Here is a 16,413-nt window from a genome sequence, read left to right as displayed (position 1 = left end):
CTAAAGCACAAAGGGCTAGTGGCATGGCACTATTGGTAGAATAGCTACCTAATAAGCATGCATCCTTAAACTCAAACCCCAGGATTGCCATTTAAAATTTTTAAATTTAATATTAATGCATAAAATTTTCTCATTTATAACCTATATACAATTTTTCCCAGATTTTTTCAGCCTGCTTTTTTTTTTTGCTGGGCTTAAATACTAACCCCTTCTGAACTCAGCTACATGAGTATATAAGTTACAAGTGTGAACCAGAATACTTGGGTCCATCCTTGTGCCTTTACCGTATTTGGTGGCTGTGTGACCACTGCTTCCCGGTGCCAGGCTGAGCTCCCCGGCGTGGACATTCTTACTTTCCCTGAAATTCTCACCTTCCCTGTGGAAACCCAGCTACCCTTCCACATTGATACCCTACTCCCCATTGAGAGTATTTCTGTTACTTCAGGAGAGGGTGAGGTGTCTTCCTCACCCTCACCTATTCTCTCACAGCCCTTCCTTAGAGACTTTTCCCCCTGCTTAGGGTAGCCCATGCCACAGCAACCCCTGATGAAAGAAAACATTCCTTTTTCAGGAATGTCATCTGAGACTAGTTTTGTTTTTTTTTTTTCATTTCTAAGAGCTTTTTATTTTTCAGTTGCTTTGGTTTCATATTGTAAATATAGTGTCTGCTTGAATCACACTGAAGATAAACCTGTATATGTGTGGGCCATGGGACTTGAACTCAGCCTGGCCGCTGTCCCTAAGCTCTTCAGCTCAAGGCTACCACCCTACCCTTGAGCTAAGCCCTGCTTGATGTTTTCTAGAGATTAATTGGAGATAAGAGTCTCAGGTTCTTTTGTGCCCGGCTGGCTTTGAACTTTGGTCCTCAGATCTCAGCTTCCTGAGTAGCTAGGATTACAGATGTGAGCCACTGGTGGCCTGGCTTATTATTTTCCATAGGGAAAAAGCCCACAAAACTGGAGCAAAATCTATAAAAATTATAAAGGTTTGCTAGGCACTGATTACAGGCATGAGCCACCAGTGCCCAGCAAACCTACCCAAGTAGCTGAGACCTAAGGATCATGATTGGAAGCTAGCCCAGGCAGGAAAGTCTGTGAGACTCTTATCTCCAGTTAAACACCAAAACAGCCGGAAGTGGTGCTGTGGCTCAAGTGGTAGAGCTCTAGCTCAAGGACAGTGCCTAGGCCCTGAGTTCAAACTCCAGAAATAGCGGAGGTGGGGGGAGATCAGGGACAATACTTAGGCCCAGAATTCAAGCCCAGACTGTCACCAAAGAAAAGAGAGGTTTAAGTATATACTGGACTATGTCATTTTTATTATAATGAATTGGAAACAAAGGGTTTGTTTTGTTTTGTTTTGTTTTGTTTTTGCCAGTCCTAGGCTTGAGCTCAGGGCCTGAGCTGTCCTTGAACTTTATGTATGTGATACCGAGGAATCAAACCAGATCCTTTTTTTCTATTTTTAAAATATAATTTTATTGTTATCATTAAGGTATTGTACAGAGGGGTTACCGTTTCATAAGTCAGGTAATGAGTACATTTCTTTTTGAACAATTTTGCTCCTTCCTTAGCTTTTCCCCAGTTTCCCCCTCCTGTCCCTACCAACAACTTGCATGGTTCATTTCCCACATAGTATGTACTAAGTACCATACCTGCATTCGTTCATCCTTCCTCCCTCTGTTTCTGGATTTTCCTTTATCCAACAAAAAAGAAAAGAACAAAACAAAATGCAAAAACTTCACCACCACCAACAACAAAAACCCATGTGTTTGTTTCCTAAAATTCATTTCCATAAATAGTATTTTAAATAGACAAACGAATCTAGACATACGGGAGGACTCTAGGACCTCCCTTAAGAGTATCTTTCTTTATTCTCAACTGCTTATGTGTGAATGCTGAGAGTCCTATATAATTTATCATGCCCTGGTGTATTTTAGATCTGGCTTCTACATATGAGAGAAAATAGGCATAGTTTGTCTCCCTGAACTTGACTTACCTCACTTAACATGGTTTTTCTAGGTCCATCCATTTCCCTGAAAATGACATATTATTCTTTCTAATGGGTAGATAAAATTCCACTGTATTCAGACACCATATTATTACTATTATTTTTTTTTTTTTGCCAGTCCTGGGCCTGAGCACTGTACTTGGACTTTCTCAAGGCTAGAGCTCTACCACTTGAGCCTCAGCACCACTTCTGGCTTTTTTCTATGTATGTGGTACCAAGGAATTGAACAGGTCTTCATGCATGCTAGGCAAGCACTCTACCACTAGGCCAAACTCCCGGCCCTGTCACCACATTATTTTGACCCATGCATCTATTGTAGGGCATCTGGACTGGCTATTATGAATAGTGAAGCAGTGAACATGGATGTGCAAGTGTCTTTATGGTATCCTGACTTGTCATGTTCTGGTAGATGCCCAAGAGTGATATGGCTGGGTCTGAAGGAAATTCTATGTTTACTTTTTGGAGAAGCCTCCAAACGACCATCCACAATTGGTTTCTTAGTTTACACTTCCGCCAGCAATGCAGTAGGGTCCCTTTCCCCATCCCCTACCTCCATCGCTGCCAGTATTTGTTGTTTAAAATCGCTATGTTGGCCAATCTAACTGAGGTGAAATGAAATCTCAAAGTTGTTTTGATTTGCATTTCCTTTATGACCAGGGATGTTAGGCATTTTCTCATGTGTTCATTTGCCATTCTTCTTTCTTCACTTATTAGCCTCTTTTATCCATTTATTAATTGGCTTATTAGTTTGGAGAGGGGTTAATTTCTTGAGCTCCTGTATATTTTGGATAAAAGGTCTTTGTCAGGTATATTGCTGGCGAAGATCTTCCAATCTTCTGGCTATTTTTCTAGTTCAGTAACTAGGTTCTTTGCTGTGTAGAATTTTTTTTATATGATCCCACTTATCAAATCTCTCATATATGCTGTGTCCCTAGCTTTTTTTAAAAAGAGGAAACAAGTTTTTACAGGACACTATTCAAAGAAAGAAAATTAATTTTAAAATTTTAATTTCTTTACACATATTTGCATATACACAAATATATATAAATATGTAGAGAGAAAGGTTGAAAAACTACCCATCAGACAATTAACCTTCTGGTTGAAGGGGGTTATGGGAGCTTTCATTGTTACATATTCTGAATTGTTTAAATTTGAAGAGTTAAAAGGATATTAAAATAGGACTGAAGCCAGGCGCCAGTACTCATACCTATAATCCTTGCTACTAAGGAGACTGAGATCTGAGGCTCAAGGTTCAAAGCCAACCCAGGCAGCAAAGTCAGTGAGACTCTTTATCTCCAATAAGCCACTCAGCATCTCCATTAAGCCACTCAGCAAAAGCCAGAAGTGGCTCTATGGCTTAAGTGGTAGAATGGTAGTCTTGAGCAGAAAGAGGCTAAGAGACAGGCCCAGGCCCTGAGTTCAAGCCCTAGGACCAGAGGGGGAGGAAAGTAGGACTGTAAGATGATCAGACATATATTATGTCATATATAATCCATTTATGAAAGCCACTACACAATTCTGTGATTACTAAGACAGTTGTTAATAATACACAAAGGGGATAGAGCATTTTTCTCAGGTGACTGGATTTTGTACTGAAGAGCTTTCCTTTTCTCTTGGCAGGGTCCCACACTCCCCCTGATAGACCTGGAACATGTCCTCCCACTGATGTTTCAGGTTGTCATCTCCAATGCAGGCCACTTGAATGAAACCTACCACCTCACCCTGGGTCTTCTTGGCCAGTTAATCATCCGTCTCTTACCAGCAGAGGTAGATGCTGCAGTGATCAAGGTCCTTTCAGCCAAACACAACCTGTTTGCTGCAGGGGACAATTCCATTGTGCCAGATGGCTGGAAGACCACTCATCTGCTTTTCAGCCTGGGAGCTGTGTGCCTAGACAGGTAGCCTTGGTTTTCACCCAGCCTCCACTCTACCTACCAGGATGCTCATTGAGGTCAAAGCTCTGGCTCTGAATGTGTTTCATTGTGCTTTAGTGCTGTTGTCTAAAATTCATCTATGAACAGAGCTTGTTTTATTAGCAGAGTGCTTGTGACAGAGTGCTCCCCTGGCCTTTGGACAGGACAGACCTCTTCTTACAGGGTGGGACATGGGAGTAAGTACCAATGCAACTCTTTCAGGAAGTTAACATAACTATTTTTGTTTTGCACATACAGCCTAGGCGATGTGGTATAGCCCCTTAAAAAGGAAAAAAACAATCCCTTGGAATTGGATTGTGGAGATTCTATCTAGCAAGGCAGTAAATAAAAAAATTTTACTAACAGGCAGCCTGCGGTTGAGACTAGTGAGCATGAGGAGATACCCCAGATTAAATTCCTGAACAACAAATAAACAAATAAATGAAAAACATTGCTGTGGAATTGCCTGAGGATGTGCCAACACGCCTGGTGTTAAACCAGAGTAACCATAAATATTTTGTTGGTGGAGGGGAAGTAATGCCTAACTTGGAAAGCAGAAATGAAGGGGGTAAAAACACCTTGCTTTTTATCATATTGATAGATCTAGTGCTTTGGCTATATTTGCTATATTTTTTCCTGAGCTTTTTTCTGGGTGGGAATGTGAGTGTATACATGCACTTAGTGACTTTCTATATGCTTGAAACAATTGCAGACTGAGCATATAAGCATATGCTTGACTTTTTTTTTTTTTTTTTTTTTTTTTTGCCAGTCCTGGGCTTGAGCTCAGGGCCTGAGCACTGTCCTTGGACTTGCTCAAGGCTAGAGCTCTACCACTTGAGCCTCAGCACCACTTCCAGCTTTTTTCTATGTATGTGGTACCGAGGAATCAAACCCTGGTCTTCATGCATGCTAGGCAAGCACTTTAACCACTAGGCCAAACTCCTGGTCCCCATATGCTTGACTTTTTTTCAAACTTTATATGAAAAACATTGTTCTGGTATTTCTTAAACTAATGAATGGCTCGGTCTGACTTAGGAGTGAAGTGAGTTCCACTGAACTGAGTTGGGAATCTTGTGCAATACCACTTAATAGAGCTCTTGCCTTTCAGCCGGGTGGGTTTGGATTGGGCATGCTCCATGGCAGAGATTCTTCGTTCACTCAATAGTGCCCCACTGTGGCAAGATGTCATTGCTACCTTCACAGACCACTGCATCAAGCAGCTGCCTTTCCAGCTGAAGCACACCAACATCTTCACCCTGCTAGTTCTGGTCGGCTTCCCCCAGGTACAGCACCCAAAGGCCTAACTGCTTCTTACATTTCAGTCATGCTTGTCCAAGCCTCTATGGGTGTATGTGCGTGTGTGTGTGTGTGTATGTGTGTGTGTGATAGAAACATACAAAATTATTGGAAGCTTTTTATTCAGTTGAACTCATTTTCATGGTACTGATATAGTTATAAGATTATGTTGTGGATTGCTCAACTTGTATCTTTAACAATTTGACCATTTGATTAATTTTGCTAGCTGGAAGATGGTTTGGAATAACACATTACTGTAATATATTAAATTACAAAGAACTTCAAAGAACAATTGACTTTCACTTTGATATCCATCTTGATCTGTTTTCTAATCTCAATATCTCTTATTGATTAGGACAAAGGGGGCTATTAGAAACATGTCATCACTCAGCAAGGACATATACCAATGTGGGCACACTGACTTAGCAGATGACAAGAACTCTATGCTTGAAATCCAAAGCCGGGTGTAGTGGCTATAATCTTAGGTACTCAGGAGGCTGAGATCTGAGGATGGAGGTTCAAAGCCAGCGGGGCACTAAAGTCCTGACACTCTTTATCTCCAATTATCACTAGAAAATGAGAGGTGGGGCTGTGGCTCTAGAGGTAGGGTGGTAGCCTTGAACTGAAGAGCTCAAGGACAGCACCCAGGCCCAGAGTTCAAACCCCATGACCCACAAAAAAAAGAAAGAAAAGGAAAAGAAATTGAAGCAAAAGGGCCCTATCTCATGTGACTTGCCTTTTCTTTCTCTCTCATGTTCTAGGTCCTCTGTGTGGGAACACGCTGTGTTTATATAGATAATGCCAATGAGCCCCATAATGTAATCATCTTGAAGCATTTCACTGAGAAGAACAGGGCTGTGATTGTTGATACCAAAACCCGGAAAAGGAAAACAGGTATTAAACATAATTACTTTTTGTAAGGATGTAAGAAAATGTAAGAAATCTTGATTCTTTCTCCCTGCAGGTGATTTTTATTCCTTAAAGCAAATGTATAACTTCCTGAGCTGCGTTTTCCTCCTGTCTAAAATAATGTGGTTAGCCAGTGGCGCCATGGCTCACATTTATAATCATAGCTACTCAGGAGGCTGAGATCTGAGGATCTGAGTTTCAGGTCCTTTCGTGCCATTGCTGGCTTTGAACCATGATCCTCAGATCTCAGCCTCCTGAGTAGCTAGAATTACAGGCGTGAGCCACCAAAGGTGCGACTATGAGACTCTTATCTCCAATTAACCACTAGAATACCAGAAGTGGCACTGTGACCCCAGGGGTAAGGCAGTAGCCTTAAGCTGAAGAGCTCAGAGATAACACCTAGGCCCAGATTTCAAGCCTCAGGACAGACAGACAGACAGATAGATAATATTAAATGGGGATGATTGTAAAGGCGTATTTTCATGCTATTATTTTATTCTGTAATTTCTCCATATGTAGATGTTGGTTATTTTCTTTTCTTTTCATTTGTTTGTTTGTTTGTTTATTTTGCCAATCCTGGGCTTGAGCTCAGGGCCTGAGCAATGTCCTTGGACTTTCTCAAGGCTAGACCTCTACCACTTGAGCCTCAGCACCACTTCTGGCTTTTTTTTTCTATGTATGTGGTACCAAGAATCGAATCCAGGTCTTCATGCATGCTAGGAAAGCACTCTTCCACTAGGCCAAACTCCCGGCCGATGTTGGTTATTTTCTTATGGATAATTTAAATATGGAATTGGGTAGCTACTCTTAGAATAATTCTTTTTATTTATTTATTTATTTTGCCTGTCCTAGGGACTGAACTCAGTAATCTTTGTAATTTCTCAAGGCTAGAGCTCTACCACTTGAGCCACAGCACCACTTCTGGCCTTTTCTATATATGTGGTACCCAGGAATTGAACCTGGGTCTTCGTGCATACTAAGCAAGCACTCTTACCACCAGGCCAAGAATAAATCTTTTGACATTAGTGCAGTTTTCTATTTTGTTTCAGTAGAACACTGAAAGTGCTACATCTTGAGTGCCCTTTTGACTAAATTGGCCAAACCAAAACCAACATAGGGTATCCTTAGTAATATGTTTTAAATTCTGCTTCTAAGGAAATCTGCTTTCTCCTCAGCTTTAGCATTTGGTAACATCTGTCATTTCTGTGCCTTTATAAAATATATTTTGTTAACATTCAGTTGTTCTAGGATTCTTTCCCCATTGAGTTATCTTGGAATTTTTATTAAAAATAGACTCTTGGGCCAGAGCATAGCCTAGTGGTAGAGTTTTCGCCTACCATGCACAAAGCCCTGGTTTGATTCCTTGGTACCACATACACAGGAAAAACCCAGAAGTAGTGCTGTAGCTCAAGTGGCAGAGCATTAGCCTTGAGTAAAAAGTGTCCGAGGTCAATGCCCAGGCCCTGAATTCAAGCCCCAACACTAGCCAAAACAACCAAAAACAAATTAAATAAAAATGAATAAAAATTGACTCATTTGTGTTATGCCTGTTCATATAGATTTTATGTTACATTAAGCTATGTGTCTAGTCCTATTCAAATGGCACACTATCTTGACTATTGTAGGTTTATACTGCTTTAAAATCAGATCTTCCAGGGCCGGGAGTTTGGCCTATTGGTAGAGTGCTTGCCTAGCATGCACGAAGACCCGGGTTCAATTCCTCAGTACCACATACATACAAAAAAGCCAGAATGATGCTGAGGCTCAAGTGGTAGAGCTGTAGCCTTGAAAAAGTCCAAGGACAGTGCTCAGGCCCTGAGCTCAACCCCAGGACTGGCAAAAAAATAAAAAATAAAAATAAATAAAAATACACTTTAAAAAAAAATCAGATCTTCCAGCTCTACTTTTTTAGTTGTTTTGTCTCTTCTAGTTCTTTTGCCTTTTTTTTTAATACCAGTTCTGGGCTTGAACTCAGGGCCTGAGTATTGTCCTTGGGCTTTTCCTCAAGGCTAGTGCTCTACCACTTAAGTCACAGCACCACTTCCAGCTTTTTCTATGTATGTGGTACTGTGGAATTGAACCGGGGTCTTCGTGCATGCTAGGCAAACACTCTACCACTAGGCCAAACTCCCAGCCTCTTTTGCCTTTCTTTTTTTTTTTTTTGCCAGTTGTGGGCTTGAACTCAGGGCCTGAACACTGTCCTTGGACTTTCTCAAGGTTAGAGCTCTACCACTTGAGCCTCAGCACCATTTCTGGCTTTTTTCTATATATGTGGTACCGAGGAATTGAACCTGAGTCTTCGTGCATGCTAGGCAAGCACTCTACCACTAGGCCAAACTCCCGGCCCCTTCTTTTGCCTTTCTATATGTATCTTAGAATCAACTGTTTTCTGTTAAACTGTTAGCATTTTGATTAATATTGTATTAAATGTATAGATCCATCTGGGGAGAACTGACCTCTTAACCATCTTAAATCTTTCATCCCTGAGCAATGATATATCTCTCCATTTATCTTGGGGGTTAATTTAGGCTCATATGATTTAGATTTAATTTCTCTCAGTCTGGTATAGGATATACACTGGCTTCTCATATTCCCAAATTGATCATTTGTGTCTTCTTTTTGTTTTCTAGACAGTCTAGCCAGAGACTTAATTAAGTTAATTTATGATGCTGGAGACCAGTGGCTCATGCCTATAATCCTAGCTACGCAGGAGGCTGTGATCTGAGGATTGAGGTTCAAAAACCAGCTCGGGCACAAAAGTCCATGAGTCTCTTATCTCTAATTAACCACCAGAAAACCAGAAGTGGCACTGTGGCTCAAATGGTAGAGTGCTAGGCTAGCCTTGAGCTGAAAAGCTCAGAGACAGTGCTCAGGCCCAGAGTTCAAGCCCCACTATGAACAATAACAACAAAAAGAATATCAAATATTTTTGTTATTGACTTCAAATTTAATTCCTTTGTCTAAAAGCACATACTTAATTATTTCAGTACTACTAGGATAACTACAATTTGGCTGGGTGTAGTAGCTCACACCTCTAATCCTAGCTATTCAGGGGCTGAGATCTGAGGATCACAGTTTGAAGCCAGCCTAGGGAAAAAAGTTCCCATGAGGCTTTTTTTATCTCCAATTAACCACTAAAAAACCAGAAGTGTCACTGTGGCTCAAAATGGTAGAGCACTAACCTTGAGCGAAAGAACTCACGGACAGCACCCAGGCCCTAAGTTCAAGCCTCACAACCAACAATAGATATGTACATACATACATACATATATACTATACAGTGTAAATGTGTTTGTTTTTTTTTATTTTTTTATTAAAAAATTTATTAACATTGATTTTTACATCATATTTCAAATGACATGTTTAACAAACAAGTGTTCAAGAAGGGAATCTCAATATACAATCACTGGCACTTAGTTTTTAGAACATAATCAAAATTAGGCTAAGGGTTTGTATATCATAGATACATATTAATTTATGAAATAAAACATGTCTATAGAGTTATAGGTTTTTATGTCTGTGTAGTTATGTTTATATTTCCAATACCATGTCCATAGCATTGGGTATGCAAATATTGAGTCCTCGCTCTTGTACTGTTTGGATCTAATAGCCACATATTAAGGACACCATGCACCTTTTGTTCCTTTGGTCTTAACTTGTCTCACTCAACATGATTTTTTTTTTTGTCGGTCTTAGGGCATGAACTCTGTGCCTGGGCACTGTCCCTGAGCTCTTCAGCTCAAGGCTACCATCCTACTTCTGGAGCCACAGCGCCACTTCAAGTTTTCTAGTGGTTAATTGGAGATAAAAGTCTCATGGTCTTGGGCTGGGAGTTTGACCTAACATGAACAAAGTCCCGGTTCAATTCCTCGGTACCACATAACACAAAAAAACCAGAAGGGTTACTGTGGCTTAAGTGGTAGAGTGCTAGCCTTGAGGAAGAAGTCCAAGGACAGTCCTCAGGTCCTGAGTTTATGCCCCAGGACTGGCAAAAACACAAATAAAAAAAGAGCATCATGGTCTTTAGTTCCCTGACTGGCTTTGAACTGAGATCCTCAGATCTCAACCTCCTGAGTAGCTAGGATTACAGGCGTGAGCCACCATGCCCAGCCATATTTGCTGGGTAAAAAAAATCTAAGCTAAGAATTTTTCTTATAAAACCTTAAAGATGATTATCAATTATTTTCTTATGGGCATAGATTCTGGCATGAAGTCTGCTGTTATATCTTATTTTTGTTGGTCTTCATATTGTTTGCTTTTAAGAATTTTCTATCTAGTAATTTAACTTTCATGATTAGCATTTTCTTCATGTTTCTTCTATTTGGAAATTTATTGAGTTTGCTGAACTTGTGGTTTAATTAAGTTGGAGACATTCCAACATTATGGTGTCAAATATATTTTCTGCCACTACAGGATACTTATACTCTCTCTACTGGGTAGCCAAAATATTTCTAGTTTGTATGAGTTCCAATAATTGTTCTGCCTAGAATTTTTCTTGTGATTATTTGTGTCTGGAATTGTTTCTTACCACATATGTACTGATGAACATTCAGCCTTGGACTCACAAGGAATCTTCTGTATATTTCTATAAAGAGTTCTCCCCTACCTACCTCTCTTTGTGTGTATTTTTCTTCTGATGCTATTCTTTGCCATGAGATCTCGCTGCCCTGATTTTCCTGAAAGCTGATCTTCCTCTCCTCAAGTCATTGAAACTTCTAGACTCTACTTGAATTTTTACTAGAGAGCTAAGTAATTTATGGTCTTTTTTCAGGGGGCAGAGTCCTTCACTGCCTATTTTCTAGTATCTGAACACCTATATATTCTGTTTGTCCCCTGTTCTAGTTGCTCAAGGTAGGAGAGTGCATTAGTCCCTTTTACCTGTCTTGTTTGGAGATAGAAGTGTGCTATTTAAAAAAAAAAAATTTTTTTTGCCAGTCCTGGGGCTTGAACTCAGGGCCTTGGCACTGTCCTTGAGCTTTCTCAAGACTAGAGCTCTACCACTTGAGCCACAGCACCATTTCCAGCTTTTTTCTATGTATGCGGTACGTACATGCTAGGCAAGCACTCTAACCGCTAGGCCAAACTTGGGGCCCCATAAGTGTGCTATTTTAAGAACTTATGTGAACACCTTTGGAGAAGACCCCTTTTGCACAGTTAGTAGGAATGTGAGTTGCCCTTTTTACTAATTCAGCAGATACATGACTCAGCACCATTTTTATGTTCACCTTCAAGCTGGTCTTAAATGTAATGGCTATGATTGAGCCTGGGAGATTGATGTTTCAGCAGGTGTTACTTCAGTTTCTTCCATTTGGCTGCAGGAACATTAACTATGCTTTTGTACCCTTCTTATTCTCGGATAACTCCCAACAGTGAAAGACTACCAGCTGACTCAGAAGGGAGGAGCACAAGAACGTGGTAACTCTGAGACCCAGCTGAGCCAGTATTCCCAGCACTTTGCTTTTATTGCCAGTCACCTCCTACAAACCAGCATGGATAGTCACTGTCCTGAGGCAGTGGAAGCAACTTGGATTCTGTCCCTGGCCCTCAAAGGTTTATATAAAACACTAAAGGTAATAGTGAACCTCTTCTATTTGGTAATAAATCTGGCTGAGATCTGACATGCAAAAAAGAATTAACAAGAAGGAAATGCCACCATAGCAAGAATAAAGGAGCTGACATCCCAGGGAAGCTTTAAGGCAGTAGGGATGCTTAAAGTTGGATGGGAGGAGGCAGACAAGTTGAAGAACTGGATCTTTGACATGGAAAAGTGAAAACCTGGTTGTAATGACTTCTTCCTATGCCTGAAAGACATTGATGCCTTTCTGTCCACTTGTAGGATTATCCTCCCAACAGCTCGGTCCCCTCAGCTGAGATTTGTTGTTCCTTGCTTTGAAAAAATGTTCAGCAGCAACCTACTTGGGAATGTTACAAAAGGGACTCAGGAGAGTCTATGAGGGTACCGTAGGAGACACTTCAGAAGACGAGTGGCTTTGGGCCTGCCCCTAGACACTCTTGTTGTAGGATTGAGACTATTCTTTGCCATTTGTTTTATTTATGGTATTCATCAATGTGAGATTTGTTTCATCACTGACATTATAATAGGAGAGTGGAAATAACCTGAGAATGCGGAAATCTTGGAACCCCTTACTCACTTAATATTTGTGAAACACCAAGAGCCAGATGGAGCTGAGTACTCAATGATGAGCCACAAAACAAGGCTTTGCTCCCATGCAGCCAGATGGAGCTGAGTACTCAATGTCCAGCTACAAAGAAGTCCTAGCTGACAGCCTCACTCACTGGCCAGAGAGGCGACTACCCAAAGATTGCTAGGAATGAAAACTTTCTAAACTGGACAAATACTAGGTGATACTGAATCAAGCTGGATATGACTTTAATCCAGCCATTCAGGAGGCTGAAATGGGAAGAATCATGGTTTGAGGCCAGCCCAAGCAAAATGTTAATGAGACCCATCCTTTCCCCCATCTCAGGCAATAAAATCCTGGTCATGATGGCACATGCTTGCCTTTCCACTTACAGAGATAGTATAAATAGGGGTATCACAAAAAGTGAGACCTTTTTCAGAAAATAAAAACAAAGAGGGATGGAGACATAACTCAAGTGGGAAAGCATCTGGCTAGTAAGGGTAAGGCCCCTCAGTACTGCAAAATTAAAATAATAATAATAAATAAACAAATAGAAGTCAGAGAGTAGCAACCTCCAAGAACTGATAGTCACAGCATGGAAGGAAAGCTTTGAGGGCCTGGTGCTGATGCAACAGAGAAGCAGAGAGGAGGGAGCCTTGTGGGACCTTGTCATCATCCAGTCAGGGGTAAAGATGGATGATAGTGAGCTGGGGAATGACAGAAAGTAGTGTTAAAAAAAAAAATGTTTGTTGAATGAACAGTTGAGAGTGACCAAGCTGCTAGTTTGGTTATAGTGAGGTTATACTGACTCAGGAATTTTGCTGGAAGGTCAATTTGAACCATTAGCTGAGACTGGGCTCTGAAAAAGGTTTGCTTTTCTCCAGCTGGCCTTTACCTTCCATATTCTCAGACAGCTGCAAATTATTCTCGTTCTATTTGGCAGGCTCATGGTTTTGAAGAGACCCATGCAACCTTTCTTCAAACTGATCTGCTGAAGCTGTTAGTGAAAAGGTGCAGCAAAGGGACTGGCTTCAGCAAGACGTGGCTCCTCCGGGATCTAGAAGTAAGGACCAAGGCACCTCGGCCCACTGCTACCCCGGCAGCCCTCCCAGCCTCAGAGCTTGAAGTGTAGTTCCTTCCAGCTGCATTCTCCTGTTCTGTGCAGCTTTTAAACTGTGCCTTGCTCCTGTCTTCCCTTCTAGAATTAAAAGATTCTGACACCTCTCCTCCCCTATCAGGAAAAATGATTGACGTGTTTGTTCAAAGACCATTTGGGAAGTATTTTATGAAGGCACATAACTGACATTAATTATATCGTGGTCATAAAATGAACCCTTGAATTACTATTTCCCTTTAAAGTTTCTTTGAGCTAAAATCAGTTACTAAATTTGTCTTCACATATGTTTATTTTATGTAGGATTCAGTTGATAATTTAATTTTATTGCTATCCCCAGGGTCTTAGATTTTTCTTAGTGGAGTTCCTGTGGTTCCCATGGACTTTCCAGGCCCACTGCCTGCTTTAGGCACTGGGGAGGCCATTACCACAGGGTTCATCTATGCTGGCTGCATGGTCCTGCAGGAACCTCGAAGAACAGTCCTGGATAGAGCAGGAGTTCACTTAGGTTTAAGGGAAATGTACTTAAAACATGCTAACGAAGCCAGGCGCAGTGTCTCATGCCTGTACTCCTTGATACTCAGGAGGCTGAGATCTGAGGATCAAGGTTCAAAGCCAGCCTGAGCACAAAAGGGCCTGAGACTCTTCGCTCCAATTAACCTCTAGAAAACGGCAAGTGGGACTTGGCTCAAGGGTAGGGCGGTAGCCTTGAGCTGAAGAGCTCAGGAACAGCACCCAGGCCGAGTTCAAACCCCATGACACCCCCCCCCCCAAAGAAATGCTAATAATTACCTGGAGAACATACAAACTCTGATTCTTTGAAGATATTTTAAACTAGAATGTAACTCCGTGGTAGAGAACGTGAGGCCCTACATTCAAACCTGAATCTCCCTCTCCCTCTCCCTCTCCCTCTCCCTCTCCCTCTCCCTCTCCCTCTCCCTCTCCCTCTCCCTCTCCCTCTCCCTCTCCCTCTCTCTCTCTCTCTCTCTCTCTCTCTCTCTCTCTCCCCCTCTCTCTCTCCCTCTCTCTCTCTCACACACACACACACACACACCAGAAACAAACCAAAAATGTCTTATTATTTATAGAACCACATTGCAGAAAATATCAAAAATAGAAAATTAAAACATCCCAAATTTTACCAGCAAACACAGCTATTGTTAGCAGCTTATGTATTTCCCCTAATTTTCTCCTGTGCATCTGTAATACATATGTACATTTATATTGCAAAATGAGCATAGCATTCAGATAGTCAAGGTTATGGGTTAGACATTTTTTTCAGTAGTTATCAGAACCACCCTTTTTACTTCTGATACAAATACCATTTTTTTTGCTATCTTTTGATCTTAATGCTTCATTGACCATATCTTGAGCAGAAATATTCAGTGTATTTTTCTTTACATTTTGCAAAAATGAGTTTGAAAAGGATGAAAATTAGTTTACATTGTCAGGAAAAGTTAACAAATTCCAGAGCCTCTACAGTTTTTATTAGCATTTTTATTACAAGTACAGTTGAATATACCTTCCTGTTTCTATTCATTTTGTTATTTATGTAAATTCTGGTGTCTTTTAAAGGTAGGCAAAAAATATTTTCTACCCTTAGATGGTTAAAGACCTACATCTTCTTTTCACTCACTGATGCTCACCTCTCTGCCATGCCTGATTTTTTTCTCTCTATAGATTCTGTCCATCATGCTGTACTCCTCAAAAAAGGAGATCAACACTCTGGCTGATCACAGAGACCTGGAGCTGGATGAGCGAGGAGACCAAGAGGAAGAGGTAGACCGGCCAGTTAGTAGCCCTGGTGAACCAGAGCAAAAGAAGCTGGACCCTTTGGAAGGCCTGGACGAGCCCACCAGAATATGTTTCTTGGTATGTTATCAAAGCTTCAGAGGAGTGGGTGCTTTGGCTTAGGCCATACTTCATCTTAACAATAGAATTCTTCTTTCAGTATGATGCCCTGAGGACTCACTTGTTGGAGTCTGTGATGTGCAGAATAGATCCAGAAGGACAGAAAAACTCGATGACATTTTCAAGTTATGGACCCCAGAGCTTTCAATACTTACTCCCACACAGTACACATTAAAATACTTGCATCAAATTCTGCATGTAGTTTCCAGGTTTTACTAAAACCTTCTGAAGATGCTTCCAAACATCCCCAAATAGCAATCTTCTCTTGGTGTCTTGGAAATATTTTCTGCACCTTCCTGGACTAGCTACTCTCATGGGGAATGATGTGAAATGGGAAGGGCCTGGACTTCAAAGGGTCTAGTTGCATGAAATGTAGGGTTCAGGTTAACTATCAGGAAAAAAAGTTGGGGGCCAGAAGTTTGGCCTAGTGGTAGAGTGCTTGCCTAGCATGCCCAAAGACCCAGGTTCAATTCCTTAGTACCACATACATAGAAAGAAAAAAAAAAGCTAGAAGTACTGCTGTGGCTCACATGGTAGAACTTTAGCCTTGAGAAAAGGCCAAGGACAGTGCTCAGACCAAGTTCAAACCCCACAACTGGCACAAAAAAAAAAAAAGAAGCAGCTGGGCATGGTGGCTCATGCCTGTAATCCTACCTACTCAGGAGGCTGAGATCTTAGGATCTCAGTTCAAAGCTAGCCTGGGCACTAAAGTCTGTGAGGCTCTTATCTCCAATCAACCACCAGAAAACCGGAAGTGGTGCTGTGGCTCAATGGGTAAGGCAGTATCCTTGAGCTGAAGAGCTCAGGGACAATGCCCAGGCCTAGAGTTCAAGTCCCACCACAGACAAAAATAAAAATAAATAAGAAAAGAAAAACAGGGGCCATGAGTTTGGCCTAGTGGTAGAATATTTGCCTAGCATGCATGAAGACCCGGGTTCAATTCCTTGGTAAGAAAAAGCTAGAAGTGGTGCTGTGGCTCATGTGGCCCTGAGTTCAAGCCCCAGAACTGGAAAAACAGAAAAGAAAAACAAGGGCTGGGAATGTGGCTTAGTGGTAGAGTCCTTGCCTAGCATGCTTGAAGCTCTAGGTTCAATCCTCAGTACCACATAAACAGAAAAAG

General features: G+C 41.3%; 1 protein-coding gene across 1 annotated transcript in view; it reads left to right on the top strand.

The window, feature by feature from the left end:
• Zzef1 (zinc finger ZZ-type and EF-hand domain containing 1) overlaps window positions 1-16,413 on the top strand; it is a 146,356-nt gene that overhangs the window by 115,403 nt on the left and 14,540 nt on the right. The window contains exons 40-45 of the mRNA XM_090349331.1: window positions 3,628-3,905; window positions 5,029-5,203; window positions 5,978-6,110; window positions 11,496-11,695; window positions 13,212-13,331; window positions 15,063-15,254. Coding sequence (XP_090205457.1) covers window positions 3,628-3,905; window positions 5,029-5,203; window positions 5,978-6,110; window positions 11,496-11,695; window positions 13,212-13,331; window positions 15,063-15,254 — 1,098 coding nt within the window. The remainder of the gene's footprint in view (window positions 1-3,627; window positions 3,906-5,028; window positions 5,204-5,977; window positions 6,111-11,495; window positions 11,696-13,211; window positions 13,332-15,062; window positions 15,255-16,413) is intronic.

Source organism: Megascapheus bottae, chromosome 17 (assembly GCF_031878675.1).
Source record: "Megascapheus bottae isolate mThoBot1 chromosome 17, mThoBot2.hap1, whole genome shotgun sequence".
Classification (NCBI taxonomy): domain Eukaryota; kingdom Metazoa; phylum Chordata; class Mammalia; order Rodentia; family Geomyidae; genus Megascapheus; species Megascapheus bottae.
Note: the sequence above shows the minus strand (reverse complement) of the source record. Positions and strands in the feature narration are given on the sequence as shown.